Source organism: Dipodascopsis tothii, assembly GCF_038497935.1.
Source record: "Dipodascopsis tothii strain CBS 759.85 unplaced genomic scaffold V1510scaffold_3, whole genome shotgun sequence".
NCBI classification, from domain to species: domain Eukaryota; kingdom Fungi; phylum Ascomycota; class Lipomycetes; order Lipomycetales; family Lipomycetaceae; genus Neoaidaea; species Neoaidaea tothii.
In genome coordinates, this window is record NW_027117987.1 from 473117 (window position 1) to 489486 (window position 16370).

General features: G+C 67.6%; 4 protein-coding genes and 1 non-coding gene across 5 annotated transcripts; 3 read left to right on the top strand and 2 right to left on the bottom strand.

Annotated features, from left to right (window-relative positions):
* Nucleotides 1-36: 36 nt before the first annotated feature.
* Nucleotides 37-1235, top strand: V1510DRAFT_373201 (mitochondrial import receptor subunit tom22). The gene has a single exon (XM_066931511.1). The coding sequence runs from the start codon at nt 296-298 to the stop codon at nt 758-760; it is 465 nt and encodes a 154-aa protein (XP_066791286.1). The 5' UTR covers nt 37-295; the 3' UTR covers nt 761-1235.
* A 4766-nt stretch (nt 1236-6001) lies between these two features.
* On the top strand, nt 6002-8522 carry V1510DRAFT_389456 (uncharacterized protein). The gene is made up of 4 exons (XM_066931732.1): nt 6002-6595; nt 6683-7032; nt 7249-7342; nt 7622-8522. The coding sequence occupies exons 1-4, from the start codon at nt 6368-6370 to the stop codon at nt 8249-8251; spliced, it is 1302 nt and encodes a 433-aa protein (XP_066791287.1). The 5' UTR covers nt 6002-6367; the 3' UTR covers nt 8252-8522.
* Nucleotides 8523-8761: 239 nt separating this feature from the next.
* On the bottom strand, nt 8762-9941 carry V1510DRAFT_389460 (uncharacterized protein). Its single transcript, XM_066931733.1, has one exon. It carries the CDS (start codon nt 9694-9696, stop codon nt 8794-8796), a length of 903 nt encoding a protein of 300 aa, XP_066791288.1. The 5' UTR covers nt 9697-9941; the 3' UTR covers nt 8762-8793.
* Nucleotides 9942-11750: 1809 nt separating this feature from the next.
* On the top strand, nt 11751-14525 carry V1510DRAFT_401126 (uncharacterized protein; the record flags this gene model as incomplete). The annotated part of the gene is made up of 6 exons (XM_066932007.1): nt 11751-11774; nt 11811-11864; nt 11896-11994; nt 12027-12308; nt 12438-14196; nt 14239-14525. The coding sequence occupies 6 exons, from the start codon at nt 11751-11753 to the stop codon at nt 14523-14525; spliced, it is 2505 nt and encodes an 834-aa protein (XP_066791289.1).
* A 950-nt stretch (nt 14526-15475) lies between these two features.
* Nucleotides 15476-15562, bottom strand: V1510DRAFT_t13. Its single transcript has one exon. It is a non-coding gene; the product is annotated as a tRNA-Gln (tRNA).
* Between the last annotated feature and the right edge of the window lie 808 nt (nt 15563-16370).

Consider the following 16370-nt stretch of genomic DNA (forward strand, 5'->3'; position numbering starts at 1 on the left):
TCGCCGCTCACGTCGCGGCCGTCGGCGCGCGCGCCGGCCAAACTCGTCCGCGTCGCCGGCCGCGCCGCACGGCAGCCGACACACACTGCACAAGCGCGACAGCGCAGCGCACTCGCGGCACAACCATCGCGCCACGCGGCTCTAAAATTTTCACGACATTTTTTCCACCAACCGCCCGCAGTCCTGGCCAGACGACCAAGCATCCGCCAGCAGCCAGCCTCTTACCGTCTCTCAGACCCCGCAGGCCGCCCAAGCATCGCCAAATCCCACGCACAAGCACCCCCGCATCGCAACCATGGTCCAGATTGAGGCGATCGCCGTCGACGAGGAGAAGCGCAAGCCCACGGTCGTGGACGAGCAGGACGAGGACTACGAGACCACGTCGTCCGCGTCCGAGGCCGGCAACGACTCGGACGACGAGTACGACGCCGACGAGGAGCTCGCGCTGATCCAGTCCGAGTCAATTGCCGAGCGGCTGGCCGCGCTCAAGGACGTGATTCCGCCGCAGTACCGGTCGCTGGTGGCGTCGTCCGCGCTGACGACGTACAACGCCGCGCGCGCGTCGCTGCTCTTTGGCGGCCGCGCGTTCTGGGTCGTTGCCACGTCGACCATGCTGCTCGGCATCCCGCTCTCGCTGTCGGTGCTCGACGAGCAGCGCCTGGTCGAGCAGGAGAAGGGCATGCAGATGTCGGCCGGATCAAACGAGATCCTCGCGCCGGGCGCTGACTCGGCCTTCCTGCAGCCGGCCCCGGCCAACTAGACCCCCCCGCACCTGTACATTTTGTTCGCGCCCGGCTAGACGCGCCGCGCTTGATCCTGTATATTCTAGCAACTAGCAATCGACGCCCTGCGTGTTCTCCTGCCTGCAACGCCGTGGGCCACGGCCTGCCGCGCCATGCAACCGGACTGGGGTTCCGACGCCTGCCGGTGGGGGCGCCGCCTACGCTGCCGCGGACACGGCGGGGGCGTCCTCAGCCGCACGCCGTGCGGCTCCGCCCCCCGTCTTGGTCGTGCTCCGGCCCTTGCGGCCCTTGCTCTTGGCCTTCTCCAGCAGCCGCCGCCGCTCGGCCTGCAGCTGCCGCTCGTGCTTCTCCTTGCGCTCGTAGACCTTCATCAGGTACACCGGCGGCGCGCCGAAGAGGTCCTCGTACTCGCAGAACTGGCAGACCCACGACGGGTCACGGGGGTCCGCCCGCCGCCGCCGCCGCCGCGGCTTGGGCTCGGCCTCGGTGGGCTCAGGCGCGGCCGCTTCGGCCGAGTCGGGCGCGTCGCCCTCAGCCTCGCGCCGCGCCACCTCCGCCTCACGCTGCGCCGCCCACTCAGCCTCGCGCTTCGCCACCTGCGCCTCCTCGATCACTCGGAGCTCTTCGGCACGTGCGGCGCGTGCGGCGCGCTCGATCGCACGCGCCGTTTCGATCGCCCGCGCCATCTGCTCTTGCGGGCTTATCGGCGGCTTGATCAGCGGCTTGGCCTCGGCCTCGGCCGTGCTCTGGATGGGCTCCGGATCCTGCGCGACTGCAGATGCGGTCTTTGCGGGCGCTGGTGGCGCTGGCGGCGCTGGCGGTGCCTGGCTTCTCGCGGGCACTGTGGTCCGAACGGCGACTACCTTGGGCTGGCCGGCTGGCTCGGCCGCTGCTGGACCCGCCGGCGCCGCCGGCGTCCCCGCTTCGGGCGACGGGCCAAACGCGGCACGCGGTGGACCGAAAACCGGCGCGTCTTCTTTGGCTGTGGCCGCCGGGCGCTCTGTCGGGGCCGCCGCAGCCGCCGAAGTCGGAGCTGCTGCCGCTTCTGGGGCCACCGGCTGTCTAGCAAGCGGGCCACCAAACACCGGCACTCGTTCGGGTGTGGCCGCAGGCGCCGCGGCCGCAGTTGCCGGCGCTGCCACCGGCCCCGCTACCGGCTCCTTGGCACCTGCCGCGTTCTGCGCCTGTGCTGCAGGCGCTTCGGTCGGCCGGGCACCAAACACGGGCCGCGGGGGCCCGAGTGCGGGTGATTTTGCGGCCGCGGCCGCTGGCTCTGGTTCCGCGCCAAAAACGGGCCTCGGCGGATCAGACGCCGGCGCACCCGCCGCCGGAGCGTCCGGAAGTTTGCCCTCCGAAACCTGAGCTGACCTGGTCGGCTCTTTGGCCGGCGTCTGTGCCGGCCTGGCCACCAGCGGCGCGCTCTGTGTGGGCTCCCGTGCCTGACCAGCCGCCGGTCTCTGCGGCGGGCCTGCCGCCGGCTGCCGCACGATCTGCGCTGTCTGCGCCTGAACGGCTGCTGTCCGGCCCCGCTCGGCCGCCGCCGGCTTTGTATTCTCCGCCGTACGCCGAGCCGGCACCGCATTCTGCACCGCCGTCGGCGCAATCTCCTTTCCCGCCGGCGTCGTCGCTGGCGTCGTCGCCGGCGTCGAGGCCGGCGTTGACATCGGCGTCGTAGCTGGAGTTGTCGCCGGCGTTGGCGGTCTCGCTGGCTCAGACACCGTGGCCGGACTTGCTCCTGGCCGGGGCCACTCACTCCGGTCCGTCTGCACGGACGCGAGCGCAGGCGTCACGTCACCGCGTGCACCGAAGTACCCAGGTGGGAGATCCGCTGTTAACGCACGTGTAGCTTTGCTCACTTCGTCCGCTATCTCCTCCTCGGACAGCGCCATGACCTGGGCCCTGAGCATGGCTGTTATATAAGCAGCCTGCTCTGGACCGGCCATCGCCGACCCGCCGTCAGCGGGATAGCAGACGCGTGGCGACGCCCCCAGGCCGACCGGCCGGTCCGACAACGCGTTCGTGGCCGCGGCGGCCTCTGCCCGGAGCACGGCCGACGTGTCGGTTCGCTTGCACTGGTCCCGGAAGTACGCCTCCTCGTTGTAGTAGTGGGTGTTGGACGCGTGCTCGGTGCCCTGGATCCTGTCCGACGAGTTTGGCTCGCATCTCTGCACTGGTCTCCACATGGCGGCCTGCCTACGCGACAGATGGACCGCTCCGGGCGGTGCGCCTGCTGGCGGCCGCCGTGACGTTGTCGGTCGCGGTGGACGCACAGTGCTCCGCAAAGGCAGCGGCCGCGTTGCCCAGTCTAGGCTGAGCGAGAAGGACGGGCCGCCAGGCGGCGTGTAGATCTTGTCGTGATCGGCAGCCGGCTGGGAGGCCGCGGACTGGCTCGCCTGAGCGTTCGCGGCCGAAATCGCGTTCTCAAACGACGCCAACGTGCTTTTGAACTCGATCGCCGGCAGCGAACCGTCCGCGGTGAGGATCCGCGAGCCCCACGGTGCGGCTGCGTCTTCCGCGGCCGACGCTGCTGGTGTCGGGGCCGGCGAATCCCACTTGGGCGACGCCTTGAACACGAACGGCGGCGTACCAGACGCAGTCACCTTGGGGGGGCCAAACAGAGCGCGCGTCTCGAGCGGCGGGATCACCGCCGGCGGCGGCCGCATGACCACCGGCACCTTGCGCTTCTTGCCTGACTTTCCGACGGTGAATCCGGCGGCCGCCACGGACTGTACGTCCGCAATGGCCGCTTCCAGGTCGGCCTCGGGGTCGGCCGACGGGTTGCGCGCATAGTGCGACTGAGCGTTGGCCACGCAGAGCTCGGGCAGCCCCCGTTTCGAGCCGGCCTCTTCAGGCTCCTCAGGCGGGCGGTGGTAGTAATGATGGTGGTGGTAGTGGTGGTGGTGGATATGGTGCAGCGGTTTGGCCTCGCCGCTGGGGTTGGTGGCCGGCAGAGCGGCCTCAGAGAAGGTCTCGGTGACCCGCAGCTCGTGCGGGCTCAAAACGGATGATGTGGGCTCGTGGTGGTGGTGGTGGTGCTCGATCGAGAGAGCCGCGTCGACGTGGTCGGCGTCGGCGCTCACCACCACCGCCGGCAGCTTCTGCAGCACCCGTGCCTCGCCGCTGTCGGCGCTGCTGTGTGCCGTGCTGCATGCATCGCTGTAGACAACGCTCTCGGCGGTGTCGTAGCCGACGTCGGCCGGCTCTAGGCGTTCCAGAACGCCCAGATCGGACGACTCGGACGCGTCCGCGTCGGACGCGGTCGCGTAGCAAGTGTTCCCCATGGCGTACCTGCCCTGGAGTCGCCGCGCCGGTGTCGGCGGCCGCAGGTACCGCCGGTAGCAGTCGGAATCGGTGTCGTCGGAGCCGTCGCTGCCCTCGCTGCTGGCGTCGGACCCAGAGCCGTCGCTCAGGTACGCAGCGCTCTCGTTTTCGTCTTCGTGTTCATCGTACTCGGCTTCCCAGTCGGCTGCGGAGCCGCCGGGTGCGGGCAGAGCGGCCGCTTCGGTCAGATCGGCCAGGCCGGCCGAATTGTCGTTTTCGGGCGTGGTGGCGCACTCGCTGGCTGGCTCCACAAATCGGTTGATCCTGTCCGCACCCGTGCCTGCCACGTACTCCGGTTCGGATCCGCTGTCGTACAGGCTGTCGGTGCTGTATTCAAAGTAGTCGGACTCGACCAGGATGTCCAGATCACGCGCAGAGTCGTGCAACAGTAGATCAAGCTCGGCAGCGACCGCCGCAGCCGGCGGCTCGTCCGAGTCCGTGCTCGGCGTCGACGTGGCCAAGTAGTCGCTGTCGTCTGTGCCGCTGTCGGAGTCGGTAGTCTCGTTCAGAAATGCGAGCGCGTCGGGCTCGGAATCGCTGCTGGCGGCTGTGTCCACGGGCGCACCCGTCCACCGCGGCAGGACCAGCGGCGGCCCGCGGCGGCGCCGCGGCAGCACGGCCGCCCGCGGCGCGTCATCGCGGCGCGCGCCGCGGCTGGCCGCGGCCGCGGCCGCGCTCACGGCCGTCGTGACCGTGGCGACCGCGGACGCGACCGCGGCGACCATCGTGGTGCGCGTGGACGCGGGCGCGCACCGCCCGGCGTCCGCGCGCGCGCTCATGCTTGCGGTCGCGCTGTGCGGACTCGTTCGTGCAGCCGGCCTGTCGCCAGCTCGTCGTGTCGCCTGCGATCGGGGGGGAGCGGGCGCGCCGCCGAATAACAGCCGGCGCGTCGTCGATTAGGTAAGCGCATCCGGCGCGGTGGTCAGCATGCGCGGATGCTGACGCGCGCCGCGCGCCTGGTTACGCAACTCGCGCGTCAGCAAGGCCTGTTGCTGATGTCAGCTTCCCTACTCGCTGACGCAGCCGGTCCGGTCACCGTGACTCGCGGCGGTCCGGAGGTACCCCGCCTGCACCGCCACTTGGGGCCAATTCGCCGGCGCCGGCGCCGCGCACCCAGACCGGCGCAATTGAGTACGCGAGCGCGCGGACGCGCCTATCACGCCGCGGCGCGGCCCGCGCGGCCGCCGCGCCCCAACGAAGCCGCATGACTACGTCTAGACAGCTGTGACTGTCCCTCCGTGTCTCAGATCATGCGCGCTGTGACCTGCGCTGTGATCCGTGGGGGCGCTGTGACTGCTGTTGCGATGCGGACCGCCGCATGTTGACGCGGGGATGCACGTGACGCTCCAGTTCGCCCGCTGCCGTCCGTCCGGTGCTGTTCAGACCGACCGCCGGCCTGTCTAGAGGTAGTCGCGTTCTGGCGTCGGCGTGGGCGCTGGTGGTGGCGCCGGCGCGGCTCGCGCCTGCGGCGTCGGCGTCTTTCCGCCGCCACCGCGTCCGCTCCTCACGAGTCGACCGTGCGGCGAGCGTACGGCGCACGTCCAACAGCCCTGGGTCGGCTGATGGCTGCGGTTGGCGACAGCGCGGGCGTTTCCGTGCTGCCGCCGCACGCAGATCCGGCCGGAAACGACGATCTCACGGTGACAGACGGACGGCCGCCACTGCCCGCTGCCGTCGGCGGCCGCCCGCCCGCCCGTCCGCCTCTGACGGCCGGCCGGCGGACCGCTCTGCGACGCCCGCCGCCCGCCACCCCGCCGCTCCCGGCCGCGCGCCGCCGGCGGTCGCCGCGCGGCGGCGCCCCGCAGATTAAGTAAGAATCCCTCCGTGATTACCTAACGGGGTTGTTCTCCGGCCCGTCCGCCGTCGCACCCTGTCGCGCCGCCGCCGCGGCCAGCAGTCCGCCAGGACCGGCCTGGGCCATCCGCACGCGGCCGGCAGCCGTCGTGCGGACGCGCGCGGCGGCAAACTGGCGGGCGGGCCCGGCCGGCCGCCGATAATCCCTCGCTTTTAAAGAAAATTTCGTGCGCAGCGCGGCCTTCCCAGACCTTTTTTCCATCCACCGGCCAGTTTCCTGTATCCTCGGATTTCCATCGTCGCGGCAGTGCGGCGTGCTAAACCTTTGGTGCACTCAGGCGCAGGATCGACCCGCGCGATCGAGCAGCCAGGCTCGGTCGATTGCTCTCTCGACGACCGTCGGCCCGCGACGGTCACCGGCAGCAGCTTCCCGCCGCATCCGAGCGCGCGGCCGCCGCCCGCTCGGCTCGGCCCCGGGCCCCGCAGGCGCCCCCGCGTCCGTGCCCGCCATGGACTCCTCCGCGGCTGAGGTGACCCGCTGCATCTGCGGCCACGACGAGCTGCAGACGGACGACCCCGACATCGACTCGGGGCTGTTCATCCAGTGTGACAAGTGCCAGGTCTGGCAGCATGGCTACTGCGTCGGCATCGGCTCGGGCGACATCGTGCCCGAAGACTATGCGTGCGAAAAGTGCCGGCCCGAGCTCCACCTGGTCGTTGTCCGCCCGTCGGGGTATGTGCGCCGCAGGAGCACGCTGACAGACAGCAAGACGAGCAAGTACCTGCCGATGCTGGAGGCCAACGCGCCGCGCCAGAAGGACAAGCGGTCGCGCGGCCGGGACAAGGACCGCGATCACTCGCGCGATCGCGACCGCCACCGCGAGCGCGACCGCGACCACGAACGGCCGCACCGCGAGCGCGAGCGCGAACGCGAGCGCGAGCGCGAGCGTGAGCACACGCTCGAGGCGCATTCGTCGCCGGACTCGGCCCGCGACCGCGGCGACGGCTCAGGCAAGCGCCGGTCGACGCTCAACTCCCGCGACTCGGCCTACGAGGAGGTGCTGAAGCGCGTGCTCGAAGAGTCGACGCACGACGCGGCGGCGCCGGCGGTGTCGCCGGCGACGCGCGTCAAGGCCGAGGCGTCCGACGACAGCGCCGACGGCGCCGAGAAGAAGTCCGCGGCCGGCCGGTCGCTGCGCAACAAGAAGCGCGCGCGATCGGCCGCATTCGACGACGACGAGGGCGACGACGACGACGACGAAGACGACAACCGCGGCGACGACGACCGCGGCGACGACGACCGCGCGGACGACGACGCTGACGACGACGACGACCGCGCCCGCCGCCACTCGCGCAAGCCCTCGGCGTCGGTCGACTACGACAGCGGCAGCGCCCGCAGCAACGGCCGCGACCGCAAGCGCAGCCGCATCACACAGTCGCCGCCGGACGAGGCGCCGCGGTCGTCCCGACACAGCTCGGCGCGGGTCAAGTCGCGGTCGGACCGCTCGGATCGATCCGACCGGTCCGACCGGTCCGACCGTGCAGACGCGGACGACCGTGAGCGCGCCAGCCGCGAGCGTGCCGACCGCGAGCGTGCCGACCGCGAGCGCGCCGACCGCGAGCGCGCCGACCGCGAGCGCGCCGACCGTGAGCGCGCCGACGCAGACCGCAAGCGTGAGAGCGACGCCGAGTCGCCCAAGCGCGAGTCGCCCGCGCCCGAGACCGCACCCGAACCCGAGCCGCGCCCGACCCGCGCGACCGAGGCCGCCCACGACGATAAGCCCTCGACGGACGGCAGCGACGACGCCGCCGCGGAGCCTGACCGCACAGGCTCCAAGCCCGGCTCGCCCGAGCCGGCGGTCACGCGTCGCGCCAAGCACGAGCGCACCGAATCGGCGCAGTCGCCCGGCCCGGCGCCGTCGCGCACGTCGCGCCGCCGCAAGGTGCCCACGTCCAACGACGACGAGTCCGACGCCAGCACGTCCCACCGGTCGCGCTCGTCAAACCAAGCGAACTCAGACAAGCCGTCCAAGCCGCGGATCCCCCAGGCGCGCTCAACGCTTCCCGAGATGCGCAAACGCGTCGCCGCCATCCTCGAGTTCATCACGCGCACGCAGGTCGACATGGCCGTCGAGCAGGAAGAGCGCAAGAAACTGGTTCAGCAGCGCCGCGCCAACCCGTCGCCGCCCGACGGCGCCAGCCCGGACGGCGTCCTGGCCGCCGCGGTCGTTGTCGAGGCCGACGCCGACGGCATCACCGAGACCGTCGCGCTCTCGACCGAGGCCTTTGACGGCTTGTTTGAGACCCACAAGCTCAGCCTCGAGATGATGGATGCCCTTACCCGCAAGCTACTACTCTGGGAGAAACAGTTTGGCCGCCACGGCGACAAGTGATCTCGTGCGGCCTTGTACCATACTCCTTTGTATTTTTGCTGTAAATTTGGTGCTCGGTTTCTTGTTCTTTTTGTTTTGTATACTATCTCGGGTCGATTATCATCCATGGGTATGTTTTGATAGTTTGGTTTGATCTTCCGATCGCGCTCTCCGCTGGCCCGGCCAAGGCCGTCCGACGCTGCCGGCTGTCGGGTGGGTAATGAATGACGTGTTTACAAGTAAATGTGCCGCGGCGCGGTGGGCGAGCGCGCTGCCCGGCGGCGGAACGCGGCCGCGGCGGCCGTGTGAGCCGCATGGCGTGCGGCGTGGAGTGCGCGGACAGCCGCAGGGTGTGCGGCGCACCGCGTCTGATCGCGCCGCACAGAGTGCGGCTCGCGAGATGCCTACAGCCGCACGGCGTGCGGCGTCCCCAGCCGCATGATCTGCGGCTGTGCGCTTGGCGGCTGGCGCACGCCGCACATCGTGCGGCTCACCCCCGCCCGACCGCCGCACGCACTGCGGCTCGCCGTATTCGTCAAACACTTGTATTCTTGTCTAGCAGTCTACTCTAGAGCCTTCTTTTCGCTGGGGGCGTCCTCGACCTCGGTCTCGGTGCCCGTCTCGGTGCCCGTCTCCGGGCCCGCGAGCGCGCCGCTCTCCGCCAGCGACGAGTCCGACTCGTCCGCCCGCACGGTCTCCGCGCTCGACCGCACGCCCTTCTCGGCCGCGTCCAGCGGCTCGCCGACGCTCGCCGCACGGCGGCCGCCGCGCAGCCACCAGTAGGTGTGGCCGGCGATCATGCCGACCTCGCACACAGGCACCATCAAGTACAGGACGATGCCGATGATGTCATTTCCCAAGTCCACGCCCGGGCTCTGAAACGCGCCCGGCTCGGTCAGCAGGCTCGCCATCGAAAACAGCGCGCCGGCCGAGTCGATCGCCAGGAACACAAAGTTCAGGCCCACGACCTCGCCGCCGTGCGCCACCATGTCCTTGAACGGCGGCACAAAGCCCAGGATGATCAGCAGCGCGGCTATGGTGCCGATCAGCAGGTTCGGCCAGCGCACGTCGTGGTTGTGGTACTGGTCCTTGAGCGGCACAATCAGTGCAGCCTGCACGCCCGCCGAGACGGCCACGACCGCGGCCACGCACGCCAGCGCCTTCCACAGCGGCATGCGTCTGGGGTCGTCCAGGCCGTCCGCGTAGTACAGGCACTGCAGCCAGGCGACCAGGCACAGCGCCGTGAAGATCTGCGGCTGGATCATCAGCGGCATGTTGCTGTTCGGCACGCAGAAGTACACGCTGAACGCCGCGCCCGCCGCCGTCCACAGCAGCATCATCGACTGCGGCACGCCCTTGGTCGACTTGCGGCGAAAGTCAACCACGATCTGCGGCACCAGCTGGATACACCACAGGATCGTTCCCACGATCCCGAGAATAGTAGAGGTTCTGTTGTCGTCGGCCATCTTAAAACTTCTTCTTGCGCTTCTTCTGGATTCCCTGGTTGGCAAGGATGTTGATGCGAGGTACCTCTTTAACGAAGGTATTGTACACTAGCGTACAATGATTCGCCATATAGTCGTTTATCTGGGGGTCTGCTGCGAGCTCGGTCAAACGTAGGTTGTTTGGCTCTGCTATGGTCGCGGCTTGGAGGCTGTAAAGGATTTTCGCAGCTTTTTATTTCGGCAGCGTCGGGGTTTACTGGAATCGTCATCGCTCCCAAACTTTATCTAGAGCCTTCCGGTTCATTGTCTTGTCGGCTCGGCTGCAGCCACTGGCGCCTAGCTAGCGCCGCCCTCTGCGGCCGGCGGCCTTCCCACCGGCGCGCGCCCTCAGGCTCGGTGACGGCCCGTAGCGCGCACGAGCCGTGGCGCCACTTTGCGACAGCCACGCCCTGGCCGGGCCGCCCGCTGGTTCGCTGTAAACGCGCCTACTGCGCCTAGTGATCCTCCGTCTACCGCGCCTAGCGGTCCTACGCCGGACACTCTGCCCGCTTAGGGTTGGCTCCGGCAGCGTGTCCCCGTGCGGGGGCCGGCTGCCGCCAACAGCCGGCTTGAGCTGGCCGCCGGGGCTGGCCGCCGGCCGCCTCAGGCCACCGGGGGCACGCATCCGACCGCCGGCGGCCGCAGCGCAGCCCTGCCGCCGTGCCTGTGCGTCTGCTGCGCCGACGCGGTCACGCCTTGCCTTGCCTGCCGCCGGCGGCCGCTGCATTCCTGCGCGCCCGAGACAGCGCATCAGCTGGCCGACGCCCCGACAGCCGGCTCACGCGCTCGTCTGGAGGCTCGGCCGGCTGCCCCGCCACCCGCGCACGCGGTGCCTGCCGAGCGCACGGCCCGATCGGTCCGCACCCTGTTCGTGCGCCTGATCTCCGTTATCGACCGAGCCTTACCTCCGGGCTTAGAGTTTTCATTTACTAAGGTTTCTGCACCAACCGTGGTATTGGTGAGTCAGCTCGGGAGCTAGCCCCCTTAAGCCGAGGCCAAGTATGACCTAATACTTAGGCCTTGCCAAAATAGGTGCGCAAGTCCAGCAAGTTGGACCTGATTTGGGCGAAACACCACCGGCACCTCGAGACACACAGCCGACGGCCAAGCTCCGGCTAGCAGCCACGACGCATCAGGCCATGCGCGCGTCCATTGCGCCGCGCGACCAGCAGATTTCGATATGGACCGGTCGGTTCTAGCAACGGACCCGCTATCCGCGCCAGCCTACTAAACTTGGCCCACTCTTGCGCCATCTGTAGCCGCCCCGTAGAGCCCGGCGGTGGTGCCGGCAGCGTCGCCGTCTCCCAGACGCCGGCCGAGACGCCGGCAGAGGGGTGGCCGAATGTCATCGATGACATACCGGTGACATCGTTGCCCGCAGCGGTCTAGCGCGCCCCCGGACCTGCGAGGCGCCGCCACAATATCCTTATGCAGCCCGACTTGCGCCCGGCCAGGGTCGGTGCGGGCTGAGGCGGCGCAGTAGTGGCGCTACGATGACATCGCGGTGACATCGCGGTGACATTCGCAGTGACATTACAGTGACATTACAGTGACATTACAGTGACATTACAGTGACATTACAGTGACATTGCACACCCCCCGGCCACACAACGCCTCTGTAATGACATCCGGTGACATACGCCGGCACCGGCTACCCCGGAGAGGTGCTCTAGGCGCGCCGGGCGGCCGCACCGACGGCCGGCTAGACGCTCTGGCCGGCTTGGCGGCAGCGCCGGCCGTCCGGGCGTCTCAGATCGGCCGCTGGCGTGCCCGTTCGATCCTAGGACAGCGCCTGGGCCCGACAGGTCCCCGCGGGCCGCACACCGGCCGGCCAATCCCGTGCGCGCGCCCCAGGCGCTCGTTGTCATGATCCCGGCCGACGGCGCGCACGCCCGCCCGTGATTTCAACGCTGGCGGGCTGATTTGCATAGCGGCCAGCGCCCCGTCCGCCGCCGCGGCCGCCCATTCTTGCTGGGACACGCCCGGCGCGTCCGCTGTCGTTCCTCGATCGGCCCTGGCACCTGCCTCTGTCGACCATGAACTCCTCGCAGGTCTCGCAGGTACGTGGCCGCGCTCAATTGCGTTGCTGAGCTCAGTCCTTCGCGGCCGACAGCCACGACGGCTCGGTCTCGTTCTTCCGGGCCCCGACGGTACGTCTGCCTGCGTCCGCGCTGACTCCAGCCCATGGTCCGCAGCCTCTACGACCGCGGGCTGCGCGACCGCAGCATGCGCTCGAGCACCTGCGGCTCGTTCCGCTCGTCGCTGTCGTCGGTCCAACCGGTACGTGACCGTGCGCGAATTGCCTGACCCAGAAGTCGAGCCTGGCCCATCGGTCGCTCCGCAACCACCACCAGCCGTCCGCCAGCCAGAGCTTCCGGTCTCGGCTGAGCTACCTGCACTTCCGCGTCAAGCGCTCGTTCCAGTCGGGCCTGCGCTTCCGCATGCCGGGCTGGGACCGTCCGCGCCGGTCGCGCCGGACGCGTCTGCAGAATCTGGGACCCATCTCCGAGCACCTAGCCGACGGCCAGGGGCAGCCGCGCTCGCCATATTACTCGAGCATGCCGTCGGCGCACCTCATGGCCGGCCAGGCTGCCGTGCGTGCCACTAGCCGGGCCACTAGCCGGGCCACCAGCCGGGCCAACAGCCGGACCAACAGCCGAGCGGGCAGCCGAACAAGCCGCGCTCCTAGCTTGACGACCAGCCGCGCCTCTAGCCGCTGCCAGACGCCTGTCACGGCCGTCTCGGACCTCAGCGACCGTCCGGAAATGCCCGCGTATCCGCCGCCTGGCCCGCCGGCCAAGAAGCAGAAGGCCGCCGTGCAGCGCCCGTCCTCGCCGGTCCCGGACAAGATCGGGAGCGAGCCGCCGGCCGAGAGCGTCGAGCCGGCCGCCGAGATGTCCATGATCCAGAAGTTCCAGTCGACCGCGTCGCGCGCCAGCAGCCACATCCTCCGTCTGGCCGCTCCGGTCGTCAACGACGTCTACCCGGCCCCCTCCAAGCTCGAGCAGAAGACCACGTTGCGCTCGCGCGCGCTGGCCGAGTCCCAGGAGAACGTCCGCCGCGACGGCAAGTCGTCCAAGCGCTCGTTCCGCATCCGGCCCAAGGCGCCCATCAGCGCGGCCGACAAGATCTTCCTGGTCGCGCGCGACCCGGAGCTGGCCACCATCGACGAGGACAGCGAGGCCGCCGAGACTGTGGCTGCTCTGCCGCCCGTCCAGTTCGAGATCCTGCCCGTGATTTCCGAGGACGCCGAAGACGCCGAGGCTGACGACGTCAAGCCCATCTCTCTGGAGCCAGTGGCAAGCATTGTTCTGGACCTGCCCGAGCTCGAGCTCTCGCCGGGTCTGTTCGACACAGCCCTGGCGCCGGCTCAGTCGGCGTCAGTCAACCTGCTGACGACCCCGGTCGAGCTGGTCTCGCCGGCCAGCGAGCCCATGGCTGAGCTGCTCGAGATCATGTCTGGCTCGAGCGAGTCGCTGGCGACGGCCGCCGCGCTGGCCGAGAGCAGAGCTTCGCAGAGCCCCGGCGAGCCTGTCGAGGCCGTGGCCGCGGCCAAGGTCGTGGAGACCAAGTGGGCAGAGCCCAGCAACCGCGCGGCGTCGGCCGGCTCGGTCGCCTCGTCCGAGCACGTCGAGGTGGCTTCCGGGGCGCTCTCGCCGACGCTGTCGCTGGCGCTTTCGCCGGCGCTTTCGCTGACCCGGACGCCGTCCGTGCGCTCTTTCGACGCGCTTGCGTCGGTCCGGTCAGCCAGCCCCTCGGTCAAGTCGATCGACCGCGCCGACTCCGCCGCGTCCGGCGACGCCATGGCCGACTTCTTCTCGAACCTGATGACCGGCTTCATGTCTGAGCCGTCGGCCGAACGCATGGAGATCACGCTGTCGGGCGTGTCAGCGACCGCCCCGACGCCGGCCGAGCCGGCGGAGGCCGCCAACATGCTCGCGGCCGAGACCGAGACCGAGGTCGAGCGGGATCTGGCCGTTGAGGCCGCCCCCACCAAGGTCTCCTTCGGCGACGTGACCGAGTTCGCAGCGCCTAAGCCGCGCACCGCCGACTTCACGGTGCTCGCCGAGGACTCCATGGCCGACTCCATCGTCGACTCGACCACGGACGTCCACGCCGACACCACCGAGCTGTCGATTGCCGGCGACCACACCGAGGCAGACATCGAGGACGTCTCGTCCAGCAATGTGACGGTTCGCAGAAACCGCGGACGCAGCGCCGAGAAGCGCAAGGCCAAGCGGCAGGCGAAGCAGGAGGCCAAGGCTGCCAAAGCCAAGCTGAAGCAGCAGACCATGTCCAAGAGCGTGGACCCCGAACCCACTGCCAAGGCTGTCGTGGCCATCAGCGCCGTCGTGCCCGAGTCCGTGCCTGCCGTCGACCCCAGTCGCAACGCCCTCGCCATCCTCGGCGTCAACGAGTCCAAGGACGACTCCGAAAACGGAATCTATGCGGGTACGTCGGCGCGGATGGCCATGAAGCTCGGTCAGTGTGTTCGCAGTGGTCTGATCTTGTTCGGCAATACAGAGCGGTCGCGTGAGACTGAGCCCGTCTTCACCCGGGACACGGACCGCGAGGTCGGTCGTAACCAGCAGGAGAACGCGGCCAAGGACGACCTCGACCTCGACCACCGCGAGATCGACCGGCGCCATCACGACCGCAAGGACCTGCTGCGCACGCAGTGCATCGAAAAGTACGTTGCCGGAACCGACGTCGACCGCTCGGTCGTGTCCACCTACCAGGACGTTCTGGTCTCGTTTGCCAAGTACAGCCTGCGCGACAAGGACGCCGACGAGTACAAGATCTTGATTTAGGTCCGGTGCCATACCCTCTACCACATATCCAGCGGCGACAGCCTATATCCTCTGCATTTGATATCCCCTCTGCCATTCCTTTGCATCGTTTCGTCTGCATTTTTTCTCATGGCGGCACGCCTGCGTCCGCCTCTGACGGCATCCCCAGCATAGCATCCATACAGACGCGGTGAGTCTTTAGCACGCGTTCAATTCAAATCTAAACAATCTTGTAAACTCCCGGTCAGACCGACGTAGACTGTAAGCCTTGCGGACCATCAAGCTGGACCACGACGAGAGCGGCCGGTTCAATTGCGTGATGATTCAGGCGTTGGCTGTTTGCTACGAACGCACTGCGAACAGGTTTTGATCCTGGCGGCAGCGCCGCACGGACTTCTCGTTTGTGTATATGGCCTGTTCGTCCCGAGACGCCGAACCCTACCACTCATGACGAAGCCCTAGGGGGCCAGCGGACCTCGATCTACGCCGGACAGCGCGCTGTGTGTCCGTGGTGTTTGTTGAGCCTAATCACCCACCTCCCAAAACGGGGTTTGTGATCTATCAAACAAGCTGACACAATTGACTCCGCACTTTCTGTGCCTGAGCGTATCTCAGGCCGATCGCGAAGTAGTCACATTAGACAGACAGCCGACGATCACAAGCGGCTGACCGACGCTTGCTGCGACCGTGAGTTAGTCAATGACACAACATGCCTGATAAGTGATCACTGGAGCGATTGCGTCACAGCTGATCAGCAGGTCCCAAGATAGTGAGGCTACCAACTTTATCGTCGCAGCACCTACAGCACGTAAGGGGCTAATCTACGCCTGATGTCAGAGGTTCCGCTTAAGGCAGCCAGCCGGCGTGAGGACGCCGTCGTGTGGACACACGAGTGGTAGGCAAGAATTAGGGGCTTACACACCTAAAAACGTCTAAATAACGAAAATTGGCCTCATAAAACACAAAAAATAAGGTCCTACCCGGATTCGAACCGGGGTTAGCGGAAAATTCAGATCGAAATCAGAATCCGCTGTGATAACCGACTACACTATAGAACCCTTTCTTGTCGACAACAGACAACTACGTGCTGTAGTGGCGCTACTCCGTCAGTATCGCCTCCGGCGATTATCATCGACACGCCCACGTAGTGGATCCAAGCCGATATCTTGGACGCAATGCCCGCAAACTGTTGGGTTGCTACGCCCGACGGTATGTCCGGCTACGGCCGGACCTGGGCGCTCGGCGCGCGACGCACCCGGCCCAGCTGGGTCAGACCGCACGCGGTCCACGTGTTGGCGCAGGCAGTGCAATTAGTAGCCCAATACTAGTCGGCGGCTTACCAACCACCCGCTAGTAATTGACATACGTCGTTGCAACGCCCTGCTGCTGTGGCCTGACTGTCAACCGTCCTAGGCGATTGCGCTTGCAGGCCGGGCCGGACACTGCACGCCCAGGCCCTTGTGTGCTAAACACTCGTATCGCAGGCTTGCGCGTCCCTACTAGAGACCGGGCCCACTTTCGACGCCGTATTATAGCCTCTACACAGCACAAAGTGCAATAATACGAGCAGAAATCAAAAAGAAAACGTGCGAATTACTATATATTATGATTTATGGATTATACTAGTAAAGTCATGTGTTCCAGCCCACTCCGATCTCTCCTCCGTGACAGCACAGTCGTAACAAACCCTAGCGACTCCGAACCGGTCATATCTCGTAACGGATTCAAGCATGTCGGCGCCGCCTGTCAGATTGTTGGTAGCTGCACGATCGAAGGCATACAACGGGCATGAAACTAAACAACATCATAAGGCAGGCTTAAGCAAAAACCGCACGCGTTAAATTTAACAGACCCCAACCATCCTGA